The sequence below is a fragment of the Phialemonium atrogriseum genome, assembly GCF_030411735.1.
Source record: "Phialemonium atrogriseum strain 8032-3 unplaced genomic scaffold QBC33scaffold_12, whole genome shotgun sequence".
Lineage (NCBI taxonomy): Eukaryota > Fungi > Ascomycota > Sordariomycetes > Cephalothecales > Cephalothecaceae > Phialemonium > Phialemonium atrogriseum.
Window position 1 is genome coordinate 141,459 of NW_026848149.1, and position 16,921 is coordinate 158,379.

Here is a 16,921-nt window from a genome sequence, read left to right on the forward strand (position 1 = left end):
TGTCGATTGACACGAATGTGGACTGTGCGAACCGTGCTGAGCATCGCGAGTCCACCTTATCTTTCATCAGTACAAAGCAAGGAAACGGGCATTCAAGGCTCGACTTCTAGATGGTGAATTGAAATTTCATTCTACAACCTACAAGCACCCATGGAATTTAGCCCAGCTCAGCTTTCGATATGTCTACGAAAACCTTGCTGAAGGCGGTGGGGGAGGCTATACGTCAGTCGAAATTCGACGATGCCATCCAAAAGGCCAACGAAGTCCTGGGGCGAGACCCGAAAAGTTATCAAGCGTAAGACAGCCGCCCCATATGTATACATAATGATTTGTTAACTGACCTAGGTAGTCTCATATTTTTGGCATTTTCCCTGGACAAGAAGAATCAGCTCGAAGAGGCTGAGAGCACATACTTGGCAGCCGCGAATACCAAGCCGACAGACTCTCAAGCCTGGCAGGGCTTGGTCAAGCTGTACCCAAATCTGCGCCCCAGGAAGCTGCGTGAGTACCAGCACGCTGCTCTTAAGCTGGCAGAAATCTACCGTGATGCGGACGAGATGTACAGGTGTCAAGACGTGATTGACAAGTTCATCGATTTCGCCCGGACTCATGGTGATCGCCAGCAGTATGTCGAGGCTCTTGATCTCATCTTGCCAGGAAGCCCAATTTATCCGGCTCTTGAAGGCCGAGTTCCTCATCCATCCAAGACATATGAGATCGTCGCCCAGATAACAGAGACGGATGAGAAGAAACGCATCAACACACTGATTGGAGAGCGGCGGACGAGGATAGGTGCGAGAGTCAACGAAGTAACCCTTGAGGTTAAGCGCGAGGTCTTCGGCCAAAGCAGGCTGGGATATATCTACCGACAGCTTATCGACTGGTCAACGGATGACGATGTTCGTCGTGTTTACGAGGAGAAGCTGCTTCAATACTGCTACGAGCGTCTTCTTGCCTTCCCGCCTGGAGATGAGAAAGCACGAGAGCTCGAGACGGTACTGAAGCTTGCGAAAGACATGGTTATTATTAAGCACCCCTTCAAAATCGCATGGGACATCGCCATCGACTGGAAGGATCAGAAGGAGATCAAAGACTGGGATGTGGGAGTGCTAAGGGAATACTGCACCTTCTTCCCAGATAGTGACCTTACTAGGGTACTTCTGGGCTTCCTCAGCAGTTTGGTGTCGCCTTTTCCTAAGGTGGAGGAGGATACTAGTGCATCTACTTCCCCTGGCGATCAGGAGGATGAGAGCGAGGACGACGAGGATGGAGGCGTGCCAACTGCCTATGTACCCACGACAGAGGAGGACCGTTTGCTGATAATGACCGAGGGCATCAGTTCAGCGAACTCGCTCTTTGCATATCGGCTGATGGGCGAGTACTACCAGTATCTCGAGGAGCATGAGAGTAACGCGGAGCTGATGCGGAAGGCAAAGGAGCACCTCCGGGGCGAACAGAAGAAAACAGGACTGCCGTTTCGACATACGTCTGACGTGTTTTCTCTGTACCTGGGTACGGCACTTGTCTTCTACCAAACTCCACGGCACCACCAGGAGGCCAAAAGTCTTTTTGACGACGTGCTTGCCAACGATCCCTTTTCCACACCTGCCCTTATTGGGGTCGGGTTGATATGGGAAGAGGAAGAAGAGTATGACCAAGCAATCGACTTTCTCGAGCGAGCAATTGGCCGTGATGCATCGAATCTGCGGGTCAGGGCCGAAGCAGCATGGGTGAAGGCCTTGAAGGGGGATTATGCGAAGGGCAAGGCAGAGCTTGAGGCTTGCATCCCCCTGATTGTCGAGAAGGGCCAACCTGCGAAGGAACTCCTCGCGCAGACACAGTACCGACTTGGATCCTGTATTTGGAACCTCGACACGTCCAAATCGGCGAGGAGAAACCGGGGAGGCGCTTACGCACTTTTCTTGGATGCTCTCAAGAACAACCTCAACTACGCACCCGCGTACTCGATCCTTGGCGTGTACTACGCCGACTACGCGAAAGACAAGAAGCGAGCGAGGAAGTGCTTTCAAAAGGCTATCGAGCTGTCCTCGTCAGAGGTCGTAGCGGCGGAGCGACTTGCCAGGATCTTTGCCGACGATGGCGATTGGGATCGTGTTGAACTGGTTGCCCAGAGGGTAGTCGACTCTGGGAAGGTGAAGCCGCCTCCTGGGTCCAAGAGGAAGGGGATCAGCTGGCCGTTTGCGGCGCTGGGTGTTGCCGAGCTGAACAAGCAAGATTATCACAAGGCAATCGTCTCTTTCCAGTCTGCCCTAAGACTAGCCCCCGACGACTATCACTCGTGGGTTGGACTGGGCGAAAGCTATTACCGCTCTGGGCGATACGTTGCCGCAACAAAAGCAACCGTCAACGCACAGAAGCTGGAAGAGGCGCCCGGGGCGCACATTACTGGCGACACGTGGTTTACCAAGTTCTTGCTCGCTAACATCAAGCGCGAACTCGGCGGCTTTGACGAGGCTATCGGACTCTATCGCGAGGTCATCGACGTTCGACCCCAGGAAGAGGGAGTCATTATCGCACTCATGCAAGCCTCGGTGGAAAACGCGTTCGATTGTCTGGACAAGGGCTTCTTGGGGAAGTCGATCAAGCTTGCGGGCGAAACGCTCGCCTCTGCGGTACAAGCGCCTCGGAGTGTTGTGGAAACGTTCAACTTTTGGAGAGCCGTGGCAGACTCTTGCTCTATATTCTCTTGTATCCAGAGCCACGTCGGCGACTTCCCAGAAGTAACAGTGCGACAGCTCCTTGGCGATGATGACGCGATCCCGGAATATCAGGTGCTGGAGGAAGTGGACGGAGTCGGGAACAACGTTATTTTCGCCAAGGGCATCTTCCCAGCCGACGAGAAGATCGGAGTTGATCTAACAAGGTGTCTCCATGCCTCGATCCTCTCTCACAAGCGTGCCCTCCATGTTTCGGCGAGTGATGCGCATGCCCACGCGGTGGCGTACTACAACCTGGGTTGGGCTGAGCACATGGCGCACACCTGCCTCCCTGAATCCATGAGGAATAAATCGAGCAGGTACCTCAAAGCTGCCATCATGTGCTTCAAGCGGGCTATTGAGCTCGAAGCGGGCAATTCCGAGTTCTGGAATGCGCTTGGAGTGGCGACAAGCGGAGTGAACTCGGCAGTCTCGCAACACGCATTTGTGCGGAGTCTGTACTTGAACGAAAGGAGCGCACAAGCATGGACGAATCTCGGAACTCTGGCATTGCTCGAGAACGATCTCAGCCTTGCCAACGAAGCCTTTACCAAGGCACAGTCCACCGATCCTGACTACGCCCATGCTTGGCTCGGGCAAGGCCTCGTCGCTCTTTTATACGGCGACCCTCGAGAAGCGCGCGGGCTCTTTACGCACGCGATGGACATTTCAGACTCTTCCTCTATTCTAACCAGGAGACTGTACTCGGTGTCCTTATTCGACCACATCATAACCGCCCCTCCAAACTTGCCCATCACCTCTCTCATCCAACCCATCTTCGCGCTAAGCCAGCTCCAGGGCCTGAAGCCGCAGGATCTAGCTTACGGCCACCTCGCCACCCTCTTCAGGGAACGGACGCACGACAATGATCTCGCTGTCGCAACTCTCGAAGGCATTTGCGCCGCCGTCGAAGCCGAGTATGAGGCAGCAGAGTCTGCACAAGCCTTAAAACGCTTCTCCCTCGCAAAGGCCGATCTTGCGCGTTCTTACCTGGCATCTGGTTCATATTCGCAAGCAATAGAAGCCGGCGAGCTGGCACTCCAGCTCAGCAGCGATGACTCGGAGAGCAAACTCAGCGCCGATGAGCGAAGGAAGGCTCGGCTGAGCGCACACCTCACGGTAGGCCTGGCAAACTATTACAATGACCATGTCGACGAAGCCGTTGCGTGTTTTGAGGGCGCCCTTGAGGAATCCGACGGGAATCCTGACGCCGTTTGTGTCCTTGCTCAAGTTCTTTGGGCAACTGGGAGCGGAGAGTCACGAGACAGGGCTAGAGAGGTGCTGTTCGAGGCCATTGAGAAGACCCCCGAACACGTGCAATCCGTGTTGTTGCTCGGGGTAATCGCACTGCTGGACGGCGACGACGAGAGCCTCGAGGCAGTGGTGGCCGAATTGGAAGTCTTGAGGGCGAGTGACAAGAGTGTCACGCTAACAGAACACGGCCAGATCGGCGAGGTGCTGAGGGCCATTGTTTCGGTGGGAGAGAATGGCTCCGAGGAGGATGTGCTTGGGCATATACAGACGGATGTCATGCTGCATCCGTTCCTGCCGCATGGATGGACCGAGATCGCGGCCGTTGGTGACGGGGATGAGGCGGAGTCGGCAGCCGAGATGGCCCTCCGAGTCGCACGGAAGGCGGTTCCTCCGCGCGGGGATCTGAGCGCGGAGGAACTCGCGGTGGCGTATGCCGACACGGGTAGAGCTGCAGATGGGCAGGTGGCGATCATGGTTGCGCCGTGGGCTGTGGAAGGGTGGCTGGCGTTAGGTGATGCTGTGGCGGCGTGAAAGGTCCGGATTCGAAATAGGATTTGATGTCCTTGAAGTCCATCAATGCAAGCCATAGCGTGTTGTTGATCGTAGATGTCTGAGGAGCCGGAGAAAATGAAAACGTAAAACAAATCAAGGGGTATCAATGCTGTCCCAAGTCCATCATCCGTCTACCAGGCTTCACTCCGGCCCATTGGCCAGGGCCGCCTCCCTTAACCGAGCAAGACGACCTTCGAGCCAGGGCTTCTGCCATGCATCCACCTTGCCGCCCAAAACGGTACAGGTCGACGGTTCCAGCATGACGACCCCCCGAGCAAGAGTAGCCCCTCTCTTGAGAAGTATCTTCTCCCCGATATTCGTCGTGCCCACGCCGATCCTCCCGACCCGCTTGAGCTCCAGCGCAAACACCTTCTGGCCCCTAGCATCCTGCAAGACAAGCTTGTGCGTCGCATTCCTCGCACCACCAGCGCCGGGCTCCGCCGCCACAGGCCCGGAACCCGGGCCCCGCCCCTGCCCCTGCCGGTCGTTTCCCTCCTCCCCCTCCCCCTGCTCGCCCTCGCCGTCACCCCCAACAGGCAGCCGCACGACCCGCCGCCCCCGGGTGCCCTCGCCGCGCTCGATGGCCTCGAGCTCCTCGACCTGCTCCCAGCGGCTGCGGGAGACGTCCTCGAGGTCGAGAACCTGGACGACCACGGCGCGGGGTAGGACGACTGCGACCGCCGCGGCGGTGGCGGCGGGCGGGAGGCTGTGCGAGGTGGCGTAGGAGGCGTCCAGGAGGCCTGGGGTCGTCAGGTCTGAGGCTAGGAGGCGGGCGCGGGCGGTGGCGACGAGGGAGGCGAGTGGGGGAGGGGGGTTGCGGGCTGCGATTAGGGAGGCGAGCCAGGTTGGGGAGGGGAGGGGGAGGTCTTGGGCTTGGAGGGAGGTGAGGAGTTGGGTTGGGAGGTCCATGGTTGTTGGGTGGTGGCCTGGCCTTTTGGGTGGTGTGTTTGGAAAGGGGTATGGAAAGTATGTTGCTGCTTGGAACCGTTTATATCTAACCCCGGGACGACTCTATACGGCGTAAATAGGCGCCGATAGCGAGGACTTTGTTGGACGTTTAAGAAGCTGGGGTGAGGGTCCAGACTCTCATTGGCTCGCTCGCTCTCACAGTTGTGCTCTCTGCTGGCCGTCGACTAACATTGAAGGTTGAAAACGCAAAATACGATAAACCCGCCGATTTGACCCGAGAGCAGAAGATTATTTTGTCGGACTTTGCATCCTCTTGAAGCCCTAATTGACTCACGTCTTTCTCGATTCTTTATCTCAAGATTCTATCGAGTGGTTGGAAAGATATCTTGATGTCAAGTTTGGGTTCTAATTACTCTAATTATGCAAGCAGTGGGACCTTGCCTCTCAATTGGCTGCTCGGAGCCCCTGCACGGCCACTAAATTTAGCTATGTCCCAAGCTGCCGGGACCTCCTTGACAACAGCGCGCCTCGTCAGCTAACCTCCAACCTCCAGCCTTGTCCATCGATATCTTGTCACAGCTTGCGACCCTCGCATAGGCAGTTGAAAGAAACGCAACTCGGTTGGTTGACGTCGTCTACATACCCGAAATAGCATCCCCGCCTAGACCACACCCATCCGCCCACGGACGCATACCACCATGTCCACCATCGCCTCGCCGCGCGACCCCTCGGCGCCCTTCCCGCGACGCATGAACTCTTCTCAGACAGTGACGACGCCGACCTCCTCCTCGCGGCCCAGCCTCGACGCCCCTCTCTCGGCAGCCGGATCGCCCAACGCCGGAACCCCAACGGCAGGCAAGCGAAACAACCGCGCCGCCCTACGCGAGTACTACAACATCCGCAAGACCAGCCCGGCCCCAACACCACCGACCCTCGAAGTAACCGACTACCCCCCGGACCCCAACAACAACGGCGGTGGCGGCGACGGATCCCCACCCTCGCCCCTCCCGTCAGAGCTGGACAGGCCCGGGCTCGACGCGCCCGCGTTCGCGGCGCGGGCGCTGGGGACGGGCGGGCTGGCCGAGGTGCTGGCGCTGCAGGCGCGGGTGCTGGGGGAGATGCGGGCGCTGGGGGCGGAGCGCAAGGCGCTCGTCTACGACAACTACAGCCGCCTGATCAGCGCGACCGAGACGATACGCCGCATGCGCGCCGGCATGGATCCGCTGGACCCCGTGGCCGCCACGCTGGACCCCGCGGTGGCGAGGGTGTGCGAGCTTGCCAGCGGGGCGAGGGGGTTGGTTAGGGGGGGGCAGGGGCAGGGGGAGGGGGCCGACGGGGAGGAGGAGGAGGAGAGGTGGAGGAGGAGGAGGCGGACTAGGGAGTTGGCGGTTGAGGTGTTGGGGGTGCCGGAGAGGTTGCGGGGGTTGGTTGCGGAGGGGAGGGTGGAGGAGGCGAGGAGGGAGTGGGAGATGCCGAGAAGGTTGCTGGAGACGTGGAAAGAGAAGGGATTTGGGGGTGAGGATGTGGATGTGTGTATAAGAGAAGGGGATGCGGCTCTCAGGGGGGATGAGGCTTTCAGGGATGACGAGGGAGATAGTACGGAATAATTGCTGGCCTAGGAGGAAGAGGTCGGGTGTTATGAGCAAAGCCTGGGGACCGAGACTCACACACCAATATACCCATATTATTTTCACGCCGAGACGGAATTTGGCAGTCTAGAGATGGGCCGCCCATATTATCTTGCCTATTGGTCTGACCTGTCCACTGTACTAAATCCCTGATACCTACGCATGGTCAAATGGCAAGGTCACGGACATCCCAGATCTCGAACGGGTCCTCGTCCTCCTCACTGACCAGTACCTCCGCCGCCTGGATATCCCTCCTCAGCAATTCCTGTAGCTGTGGCTGCAGCCGGTCCCGCAGGAACTTCCTCTCAGAATTACTGTGAAAGACAGTGATGACGCACTTCCCCTCCATCGTCGCCTTGAGGGCATTATGGTGGGTCATCTCCCCGGTCACCAGCAAGTCCGCTGGGCTATTCTTGAGGACGTCATAGCCAGAGCCGGCACAGACAGCCACCGACCTCACCGGGTTCATCTGCTGCCCGACCGTCTTTGGCCGGGCCACCATCAAATACCGCATTCCGAGTCCCTCCGAATACGCCTTGACGATTTCGCTGAGGGAGACCGGACGGGCGAGCTCGACCAGCCTACCGTAGCCTGCACCCTCGAAACCCTGGGGTAGGGGGCTGGTGATGGATTGTACAACCGATCGCCGGGCCACATCGAAACGGCCGTTTAGCATGTCTGCTAGCCAGTCATTCATGCCTCCTGGAGCGGCATCCACGGCCGTGTGGGGGCAGTAGACAGCGATGTTGTGTTGGGCCAACTGGAGGAGGATCCTCTGGTGGGGATCACTGAGGCCAACAGCCTTCATGGGTCTGAAGATGAAAGGGTCTGGGCAACGAGTCAGCGGTGGTCGTGGAAGGGAAGGGGTGTGAACAGCATTGTGTTGAGTGCATACGGTAGCTGACAATGACAGAGGCCTTCCTTCGAATGGCTTCTTCTGCCACTTTGATTGTTAGGTCATTGGTGACAAGCACTGTGGGTTGTTCAGGCTCCTGTGGACGGTTGATATTCTCCAGGAGAAGTCCGACATTATCCCATGATCGGTCGGCTAGTTCTTCGGGGTAGCTATAGCTTGTCAGTTAGTATCATATATTGTACATATACGTGAGTGTCTTCGTGTGTAGATGCATTTGAGGTAGAACCGAGTAAAGTATAGGTGGTTTGGCACGGCATTGCTGATGAATAAGGTGCCTTGCCGCGCATGTGAGGCTTACAGTGATCTCATTGCACTAACGACTTTGCCAGTAAAAGCTGGGCTCTCAAGAGGAGGTTGGGCCATAGCTGTGGTAATATGCCTTTGCTGTCGCTGGTGCTGGCGACGTGAGTGGGAGGAGCAAAGTGGACGGGATAAGGTGCGTGATCCAACAGTCCTGGGCAGTAAGGATGTCACAAGGTCTGACTTTTGGGAATATCTCAAGGCCTTGGCTAAGTTGGAGACTAGGTGCTCGAGCATTAGATGGAGATGATAGACAATGTGAGTACTCGAGCTACAGTATCTTCATTTCAAGTGGCAGGTTCTAGGGACCACCAATACAGAAGATCCATTGTGACCAGCCATGGAGCTCCGCCAGCTGTTGCTACAGTGGGCCGTGCGCGTTGCGCCAGCATCATTTGCTGACAAAAGCACACACCATCAGAGGACCCCACCGATCATCGGCTGCGGTAGCTTCAGGATTACCCCCCCATCGCGCACCTTCCATTTTGCTCGGTCGATTTGCGACGACAACCACAACCATGGCACAGACATCAATAACAGAGGAGTCTCTAAAGTCTGCGCTCACAGAGCGCCTAAAGGCGACCCACGTTGAGGTCACAGACATGTCTGGTTCGTCCCTTTTCCCCTCCACGACGTCATCATCATCCCGCCTTCCCTGCCCCGCGACATCGCGATCACCAACCCGGTTATCTAACATCCTCCCCCTCCCCAACAGGTGGCTGCGGCCAATCCTTCACGACGCTAATCGTGTCGCCCGACTTCGCCGGCAAGAACAGCCTCAAGCGACACCGGCTAGTCAACGGGGCGCTGAAGGAGGAGATCGCGCTGATCCACGCCTGGAGCGCAAAGTGCCAGACACCCGAGGAGTGGGAGAGAGAGAAGGCCGCGACGGGGGGCAACGACGGCCCGCCGCTCGACGGGACGGTTGGGGGGAAGGTCGACGGCGTTGATGCCTGACTTGGCTGGGATTTGGGGAATGATGGCCGAGGTGGCGCCGTTACACTGGGAAGGCCGCGGGAATATCCTCGGTCTTTAAAGAGCTATAGGGAGACCGGGCGAAGTATGCGTCGCGGTTTGGGATGCTGCCTATAATTGGGCGGGTTGTGGCAATTGGATTTGTCCCAGATGAGCAGGCTTGGCTAGGAGAAAGGTCATGCCAATGTTGGAACAAGGAGCCCAATACAAGGTAGCATCAGTACAAGCTTCCAGATTATCTTCATGACCGGGAGCTTCTCACAGCGAGCCGCCCTATCGGCGATGGGTATCAGCTAACGCAAGCCCATCGTCACCTTGCGGTAAAACTAACAAAGCCCTCTGACCAGCCTGGCCAGCCCCGAAGCTCCATGAGTACGAAAGCAAATCCCCCTAATGAAATATACACACAATACCCCTGACCATACTTGCCGTACCCGCAAACCGCAAACTCATACGGCTCCCAAACCAAACGCAGCCAGATTTACTCGTCCCCACCTTCAGAAGAGACGCGCACCCGCGCCGGGATATCTTCCATATCGTCCATGCTGCTGCTGATATCGCTCGCGTCCTCGGGCGCAGGCACGGGATCCCGCTTGGCCTTCTTGCTCCTCCTCGCGAGCCGGATCGTCTCCGGGCTACGGTCGGCCCGGGATCTCTTGCGGCTCTCCCGCAATTTGCCCGCGGTGCGGGGTGTGTCGACTTTGCCCTTGTCTCCCTTCCCCATCCGTTTAAGCTTCTCCTTCCCCTTTCCGGACTTGCCGCCCGGGCTGCGGACGTGCTCGTCCTGTTGTTCATCTGCGTCCACGTTCATGGAGAGGTCGACGCTGACTTCTCTCTCGTCGCGTCCGCGCTCTGAGCCTTGGTGCTCTGAGCCCGGTGCGTGCTCGTGTTCCTGATCCTCCTCCTGGGGGCCCTCTTGATCTGGTGATGGGGAGCGGTCCTGCCGGTCGGAATCCTCGTTACGGTTCGCGCGGCTGGAGTCGCCATCGTGGTCCGGTTCCTCTTCGGGTTCGGATTCCGGCACGACATCAGAATCCGAGCCGTCGGCCGCTTCCTTGTCGACCGACGGTAGCTGTAGCACGGCCTTACCCTTGCCCTTCCTCTTGGTCGTCGATGGAGACGTCAAGACGTTTGGAGTGGCGGTCTCCTCCGCGTCGCTGACTTGGTCGTCCCCGGAAGACACCTTGCGGGGCTTCTTAGGGGTCTTGCGTTTACGCGACGAGGATTCAGATGGGAGCAGAGAGGCCAAATTCTTATCTAGCTTGCCACTCTCGCGGATCCGCTTCCACTTCTCCTGGCATTGCAGACGACTGCGAGTGAAGGCCATGCTCTCGCTGACGAACCCCCAATCAATCAGCTGCTCGTTTGAAAGAACCCTCAGGCTCTCGTTATGAGGGTCCTCCTCTCGCATGTTCTGGGCTACCCGGAGGGACTCGGATACGATGCTGATGAATTTCGTCGACTCTTCTTCGGACCACATATTCGTCTTCCAGTTGTCGCTGCAAACGAGGTAATTCCTCCAGCGGTCTCGGGCGTCGTTCGGGTGTCGGTTGATGAGGCCGCCGATAACACTCCACTTCTTGCCGTGAATCTTCACCATCTGTCGAAGTTCTTCGTCCTGCTCAGCTGTCCACCTTCCACGACCGACAAAGTTGTGGAACTGGAGACGACTCCAGTTTATCAGCTTCTTTCGCGGACGGGTTGGGCAGGCATTCTGGACCCGTTGCCATAGCTCCCGATGAAGGGGCCTCCCGTGTTTGGGATTTTCATGGATCATGACATTAAGGGCATACTGCTCCATCCTGCGCTCGCTTTGGAATTGCTCGATGGCTTCGGTGACCTGCGCGATCTCGGATGGCATTAAGGGGCCTCGTCGGTATCCTCCGAGGCCATTCAGCACCAGTCCTTGACCTTCCGTGTTGCTATCCTTGGCCGACTTGCCCTTCTTCGCCTTCTTGTTGCTAGCAGAGCTGGAGGGTCCGGCTTCAACCTCCACGTGAATTGGTAGCCTTCGCTTGGCCCTCGATTTCCCAGCCGACGTTTCTATTTCGTTCGAAGGTAGCTCGGCAAAGGCCCGGGCATTCGATTCTGCTTCACGCGCAAAGAATGACGGCTTCGGCTGTCGCTTGGCATATCTGCGGGTCTTCTTGCTCCCAAGTGTTGATGGGCTATGCATGGCATGTGGACCATTGGGGGTAGAAGGGTCGCCCACAATTGATGACGCTTCGCTTTGTGCGCCGTTCATCCTTGCCTCTTCCTCCCCAGATTCTTGATTTGTGCCATTTTCCATGTCCGTCCTGTCGGGTGGGTGTTGTCCATTTGCGGTTAGATCGGCCTGATCGGGCTCGCTTAATTGCCGGTCAGCAGAGACCTCGGCGCTTTCGGCGGCCTGGAGGACTTTATTTGCCTTTCCGGGGGACTTCGTGGCTTTTTTTCGAGACTCGGCGGATTTGATAGTTTGCTGAACTATTTCCTGAACACCGCTCACAGAGCTGGCCTCACTGCCGTCGATATCCTCTATGGCTTCACTAGCATTAGAGAATGAGTCCTTATTAGGCCCATCCTCCCCATCGCTTGATGGGTTAAGCATGTCGTGATCATCGTCGGTTTGTTGTTGAGCGTCGGAAATCTCCTGAGCAGCCATATTGTGATCGGCCTCTGATACGTTGTCAGTCTCATCAGCGGGTAGGCCAACCCTTCCGTTGCTCTGGCTAGCCTGGGCACCGATGGCAGATGCCTCTTCATGCGCCTCCCCGCCGGATCGTATAGATTCATCGTCCCCGTTGCTGCCTTGCATATCTCGGTCCTCCTCACGCGCAGCAGGCTGTTCATCCACGTCCATAGCGTCCTCGTCCAGATCAGCATCTGGCTGCCCAGTTTCGTGCTGGATCTCGCCGTCTCCAAGTTCGGAAGGGGAGACGCGCGTTCCGCGTTCGCCATTCTCTCGAACGTCGTCGTCGTCGATATAATGCGCGGCGCCATTGGTCGTCGGTGGTACCGTTCCCCGTGTAGGAGTTGTCACGTGCTCTTGATTAACGGAATCTTGACCCGCGGAAGCGTTGCCTCCCTGGGTATTTTCGATGACATCCTCGTGACCGGATGTACCAATGTTTTGCGCCGACTCGAATTCTTCGACTGGATCGATCGAGCCGGATCTTGGGCCCCGCTTATTCTTCTTCCTGCTGCTACCTCCGTCATTGCCTTCAATCGAGAGGCGTTTCCTTGGTGCGCTCGATGGGATGATATGCTCTTCATCGGATCCGGCGATTGGATCCTCGGGGAGATCGAGGGCTTTGTCCTTGGGCCAGATCCTCTTGTCCTTCTTTTGTTTCTTGCGCGACGAGGTTGGTCCGCTCGGTGAGGAGATGGCAGCTCCTCCGATCTGGGCTCGATCCAATTCAGGGCTCGAGACGGGAGGACCGTTTGGAAGCTGGTCCAGCTCATCCCCTGGAGCTTGCGCCTGGCTCGCTCTGGACCGCCTTCCCTTCCTAGACCTGGAAGGAGATTCGAGCTCAGCATCTGCATTTCCGGGCTCGGCTTTTGTCTGGTTGTCGTCCAGGGCTTCGGCCTTTACGCCATAGCCACTCTCTCCTTCCTGACGTGCATTGAAACTCGTCCGTTCAAACTTCAGAGGTTCTTCGTCCCCTCTAGTTATCCCATCATCTTGCGGATCCCCGTATTGATTTGCTGATGTTGGTGATGTGTTTTCGGTGCGCGACTTCCTCTTCTTCCTCTTCTTTTTCTTCCCGAGTTTTGGCTGCGTGGAGTAGCGAGGTAGCCCGTCGGGCAGATCCATGTCGTCTCCTGCGAAGTTGGGCATGGTGGAGGACATTCTCGGCAGACCATCGAACCCATCGCCGATTCCTGAGAGAGGTGACGGGGACCGGTCGGAGCCGTCAGGCCTTTCCGGTAAGCTGGACTGCGAGCCCATCGTGCTCCTAGTTTTGGCGTCAAGCTAAAAGCAAGCTCGGCCTCGTCTTACCCATCAGCATCAAAATCAGCTTGCAATTGGGATAAGGCGGGAAGGCGCGAAGGCAGCTATCAGACGAATCGCAAAATGTCAAGGCGCGGGGTGTCACAAAATTAATCAGTTGACGCGACTGATCTTTGGAGCTTCGAATTCTGCTCGGATCATCTAGTGGTTTAAGCTTTTTGACCCTCTTTCAGCAGAGCCGCACAGAGGTACGTACTTTTCTATCTTGGTCCCTTTTGATGCGATATTGAGAATCTTAGAAAGTCGCCTATATCTGCCATTTTCGGGGCCATAGAACCCTTTCAAATTATATGAAGTCTAGAGAAAGCAAACCAGATGGCCAAATATAATCCATCCTCTACCAACTCCTGCGCATTTTGAAACGCCTAGGCCTTGGGTATCTCCTCACTCCTGTAATGGCCAGCTCTAGAACCATACCTGAACGCCAAATTGCCTTTCTTGCCTTTCTTGCCAGCCAGTCCAGTCCCACTTCCAATGTCCATATCCCCTAGAAACATATCAAGCCATGCCTCCCTCCCCACCCCTCCCCTGTCCACCACCCCTATCGCTCCCCTTCCCATCCTTGCGCTCCTTCTCCACGCCCCTCCCCATAAGACGAAGTAGCAGCGTCGATGACTTATGCCTCAACGTCCGCCGCTGCTGCTGCTCAACTGCTGGGTGGGCATCCGTTTCGGGCTGCGGGGCAGCGGGCGTCGGCGACTCGGCCGTCCCGCGCATGTTGCTGGACGACCGCACCCCCCTGATGGGGGGGATGCGCTCGGCGGCGGTGTGGGTCAGCGACCCGATCACGCGCCGGACGGGGTTCCGCTGCTTCTCCGGCGACGAGTCCGGGCTCCACCTGGACTGCCTGCCCACCACAACGGGTGTTGCCGGCCGTGGAGGGTCGTCTGGCTGGCCCTGTTGGCTTGCCCGCGCGGAGAGGGCTGAGGGTCGGCGGAGACGGAGGGGGTTGTTTGCCCGGCCGTAGGCGGGCGACGAGGGCGATGGCAGGGGTGTCCCGGTTGAGGGCCGCTGGGACGTGACAACCAGCAGGTCATCCGCTGGGTCAGAGAAGAAGGATTCTGGCCTCGGCGGCCGAGATGGTGGCTGTCGAGGGGTAACTGGCCCCGGTGTGGCTGGCAGGGATTCAGTCGGCGACTGGGAATTCACTTGTTGCCTCTTGACCAGCTGCTGGTCAGTTGGCGACCTCGGTGGCTCCATGGGCACCGATCCCTCCGGCTGCCTCCCCCCGGTGCCTAACCAGGACCGTTTTGCCCGGAGAGGGAAAAGCAGATTGGTCCGTAGCGAGCCGTACTTAGGCCTTTCCGCGAAAGTAACCCTCTTCTTGCTCGACGAAGTAGAAGGGTGGGCGGGCTCGGAAGGGGGCGGGGACAGAGAGATGGGCGTGTCGAAATATTGGTGCCCACTATTGCTTTGTGTGGAGACGGGAGTTGAAGTCTGCATCTCTCTCTCGCAATCGGCCGCCCGTTCCTCTCTTCCCGTGCGCGGCGCCTGGGCGTTCGCAGGCGATGGTCGGAAGTGCTCTGGGACACCAGGAACGCTGGGAGCTTCGTCGGGATGTCCAGCTCCATGGTAACGACTCCCCACCTTGGTGATTGCGCTCTGAAGCACCCCGTATATTGAGCCGGGACCTTACAGAACCCCTTTGGGGCCCACGAGAGGTCCGTAACGGCCTGACAGGTAGGGGAGGTAATGGCTGGCTTGGTGGGGGGCCTCGCATCATGCTGGGATATTGCTGTGCCGGCAACAGATTCTGCACCAGCCCAGAATCACTGTCCACTCTAGAGCTCCCATTGCCCAGTGAATAGTGGCTCCCGCTGTCCTGGGATGCCTCAGGTTCTGGGTCTAGTGCTGCCGCTACAGCTGCTGGCACCAGGGTCCTCCTCCTACCTCCTACCAAGGCCACAGCGCCAGGTGGAAGCTCAAGGTTGTAATCACTCCGCAGGGGCAATTCTATCGCCGGCAGGGTTGGAATGGGAGGGAGAGGGCCGAACTGTGTGGCGGTGACTTCGGGATATTGCAGATACTGCTGGCCGGAGGACTCTGGGACTGGAAAGGTCTGACCTGCCACCTCGATGACCCGTTGCGAGGGTTCCTTGCTTTCGGTAGTATGCGAGCCGCTTGGGGACGGGACACGAAAGGCAGGGCCACGAAGGGCAGGGCAAACCTCCCGCAGTATAGTCCCATCGTGGACTAGGGGGTGCGACGTCTCGTGGAATCGACGTCCTCCTGGCTCGTTCTGGCCTGTGCTATTCTGGCCGGTGGCAGCTCCTTGACCCCTTTCTTGGTTCATGGCTGCAATGGATTCTATGGCGTTCATTGATTAGAGGCAAAGATGCGAGGAGGCAGCTGTAGTGAAGGCCGGCTTACTTACTGTAGAAAAAGGCAGCAAAGAACCTCGCTTTACCTTGCTTATATGGTATGCTTGGGATAGAAGGAAAGAAAGAAAGGGCAGATAGGGAAGCGCAGATGACAAAGTAAAGGAGCGGGAAACGTAGAATGACTTCTACGCTTGTGAATAAGAGAGACTATAAAATCTATGGTTCTTTGTCTGCGGAAGAATTTGAGTGCGAGTATCTCACTGCTAGAGCATGAAGTTTTGGACAAGGACGGAAGGTTGGAAGGGAAAGATAGAGAGATACGATCTTGACCTTGAGGACTGCTGAAAATTTCAATGACGAGGAGAAGCCTGGAGCAGAACTGAGGATAGTGTGATCGAGAACAAGGGGAGTGAATGTGAGTTATTAGTGCCATACAATAACCGAGAGAAAGGTGAGAGCTGCTGTTTTTGTTTGGAAGCTGGGTAGACTCCCAAGACCTGCTCTATGTTGATAACTGATATTGCACACATAGTCATAGGTAATTGAAAAGCTTTGATATATAGAACTGTGAATAGGCATGAAGTTCCTGCTATAGATAGGCCTGTTGGAAGTCAGCTTGTTCTGTTGCCATACAATGGAAAGGGGTTCAGGGGTTGGCTTGCCAGCTGTCAAGCAGCTGCTAGTCTAAGCCACGCGCCATCATTAAACGGTCAAGTTGCCAAGACCTGACGCGTCCTTTGGACGACAAACCAAAAACTTCTTCTTGGTCGCTCTGTGAGCAATGCAAAGATTTTGCTTGCTTGGATGCACATTTGTTTTGTCGCTAATCCTATGGTTGTCTCTTTGTTGACATCGATGATGGCAGCTGCGCCTCAAAGATGAAGTTTATGGTGGTCCGAAATAGGTGGTGGCGCATGCTGACCACAGCAACGCGTCGTCAGCAATATGATCTTTGGCACCATAGAATAGCAACTCCTCTGCCAGCATACAGGAGAGGAAGATGCTTTTCGACTAGGTCTCCTCAACAGTCTGGTATGTTTTATGCTTCAACTTGTCAAGTCTGTATCTTTTTTGGCTTTGTCTCCCTCCGTTCTGGCAGTTTTGAACATGCTGAAGCACGCACCAACCAAGTACCTGTTGGGGAACAAGGGGCTGGGGGTTACCTAGTGGTAGATCCCCTGTTTAGAGTATTGCCATTGATTGCAAGTGCGGCTTTGGTTAAAGCAGGCCATGACATGCAGAGCGTAACTCAAGCTCCATCCACAGAGAAGAGTAGAAGGGCTCGAGTAGCAGGGCTTTGTCTTGTTCAGCGTTCGCTTAGAGGCGTATCCCTTGCATGCACTTGCCTATATTTG

General features: G+C 56.7%; 8 protein-coding genes across 8 annotated transcripts; 3 read left to right on the top strand and 5 right to left on the bottom strand.

Moving 5' to 3' along the window:
- The first annotated feature begins 55 nt into the window (after positions 1 to 55).
- QBC33DRAFT_537964 (TPR-like protein) lies at positions 56 to 4,846 on the top strand. Its single transcript, XM_060427838.1, has 2 exons — positions 56 to 295; positions 350 to 4,846. Exons 1-2 carry the CDS (start codon positions 180 to 182, stop codon positions 4,500 to 4,502), a joined length of 4,269 nt encoding a protein of 1,422 aa, XP_060283525.1. The 5' UTR covers positions 56 to 179; the 3' UTR covers positions 4,503 to 4,846.
- On the bottom strand, positions 4,584 to 5,815 carry QBC33DRAFT_586434 (putative mediated genome instability protein rmi1 protein). The gene has a single exon (XM_060431474.1). It carries the CDS (start codon positions 5,430 to 5,432, stop codon positions 4,665 to 4,667), a length of 768 nt encoding a protein of 255 aa, XP_060283526.1. The 5' UTR covers positions 5,433 to 5,815; the 3' UTR covers positions 4,584 to 4,664.
- A 1-nt stretch (position 5,816) lies between these two features.
- Positions 5,817 to 7,133, top strand: QBC33DRAFT_586438 (Vps51/Vps67-domain-containing protein). Its single transcript, XM_060431475.1, has one exon. The coding sequence runs from the start codon at positions 6,131 to 6,133 to the stop codon at positions 7,037 to 7,039; it is 909 nt and encodes a 302-aa protein (XP_060283527.1). The 5' UTR covers positions 5,817 to 6,130; the 3' UTR covers positions 7,040 to 7,133.
- On the bottom strand, positions 6,826 to 8,607 carry QBC33DRAFT_537968 (GTP cyclohydrolase 1 type 2/Nif3). Its single transcript, XM_060427839.1, has 3 exons — positions 8,275 to 8,607; positions 7,956 to 8,125; positions 6,826 to 7,888 (listed from the first exon to the last, which is right to left on the bottom strand). Exons 1-3 carry the CDS (start codon positions 8,511 to 8,513, stop codon positions 7,227 to 7,229), a joined length of 1,071 nt encoding a protein of 356 aa, XP_060283528.1. The 5' UTR covers positions 8,514 to 8,607; the 3' UTR covers positions 6,826 to 7,226.
- Positions 8,608 to 8,794: 187 nt separating this feature from the next.
- Positions 8,795 to 9,233, top strand: QBC33DRAFT_558807 (protein BOLA2; the record flags this gene model as incomplete). Its single annotated transcript, XM_060429911.1, has 2 exons — positions 8,795 to 8,885; positions 8,992 to 9,233. 2 exons carry the CDS (start codon positions 8,795 to 8,797, stop codon positions 9,231 to 9,233), a joined length of 333 nt encoding a protein of 110 aa, XP_060283529.1.
- An 82-nt stretch (positions 9,234 to 9,315) lies between these two features.
- Positions 9,316 to 13,340, bottom strand: QBC33DRAFT_537974 (uncharacterized protein). The gene has a single exon (XM_060427840.1). The coding sequence runs from the start codon at positions 13,180 to 13,182 to the stop codon at positions 9,733 to 9,735; it is 3,450 nt and encodes a 1,149-aa protein (XP_060283530.1). The 5' UTR covers positions 13,183 to 13,340; the 3' UTR covers positions 9,316 to 9,732.
- Positions 13,341 to 13,462: 122 nt separating this feature from the next.
- QBC33DRAFT_586447 (uncharacterized protein) lies at positions 13,463 to 14,580 on the bottom strand (the record flags this gene model as incomplete). The annotated part of the gene is made up of 1 exon (XM_060431476.1): positions 13,463 to 14,580. A coding segment is annotated over one exon (837 nt), but the record flags the coding sequence as incomplete, so codon positions are not given.
- Positions 14,581 to 14,605: 25 nt separating this feature from the next.
- Positions 14,606 to 15,900, bottom strand: QBC33DRAFT_537975 (uncharacterized protein). Its single transcript, XM_060427841.1, has one exon. The coding sequence runs from the start codon at positions 15,563 to 15,565 to the stop codon at positions 14,651 to 14,653; it is 915 nt and encodes a 304-aa protein (XP_060283532.1). The 5' UTR covers positions 15,566 to 15,900; the 3' UTR covers positions 14,606 to 14,650.
- Between the last annotated feature and the right edge of the window lie 1,021 nt (positions 15,901 to 16,921).

Coding starts and splice junctions, on each gene's coding strand:
- QBC33DRAFT_537974 (XM_060427840.1), bottom strand. CDS start 13,182: ATGGGCTCGCAGTCCAGCTTACCGGAAAGGCCTGACGGCTCCGACCGG.
- QBC33DRAFT_537968 (XM_060427839.1), bottom strand. CDS start 8,513: ATGCTCGAGCACCTAGTCTCCAACTTAGCCAAGGCCTTGAGATATTCC. Junction 8,126..8,274: donor GTTAGTGCAATGAGATCACT/GTAAGCCTCACA, acceptor GACAAGCTATAG/CTACCCCGAAGAACTAGCCG. Junction 7,889..7,955: donor CTCTGTCATTGTCAGCTACC/GTATGCACTCAA, acceptor CTCGTTGCCCAG/ACCCTTTCATCTTCAGACCC.
- QBC33DRAFT_537964 (XM_060427838.1), top strand. CDS start 180: ATGTCTACGAAAACCTTGCTGAAGGCGGTGGGGGAGGCTATACGTCAG. Junction 296..349: donor GACCCGAAAAGTTATCAAGC/GTAAGACAGCCG, acceptor TGACCTAGGTAG/TCTCATATTTTTGGCATTTT.
- QBC33DRAFT_586434 (XM_060431474.1), bottom strand. CDS start 5,432: ATGGACCTCCCAACCCAACTCCTCACCTCCCTCCAAGCCCAAGACCTC.
- QBC33DRAFT_537975 (XM_060427841.1), bottom strand. CDS start 15,565: ATGAACGCCATAGAATCCATTGCAGCCATGAACCAAGAAAGGGGTCAA.
- QBC33DRAFT_586438 (XM_060431475.1), top strand. CDS start 6,131: ATGTCCACCATCGCCTCGCCGCGCGACCCCTCGGCGCCCTTCCCGCGA.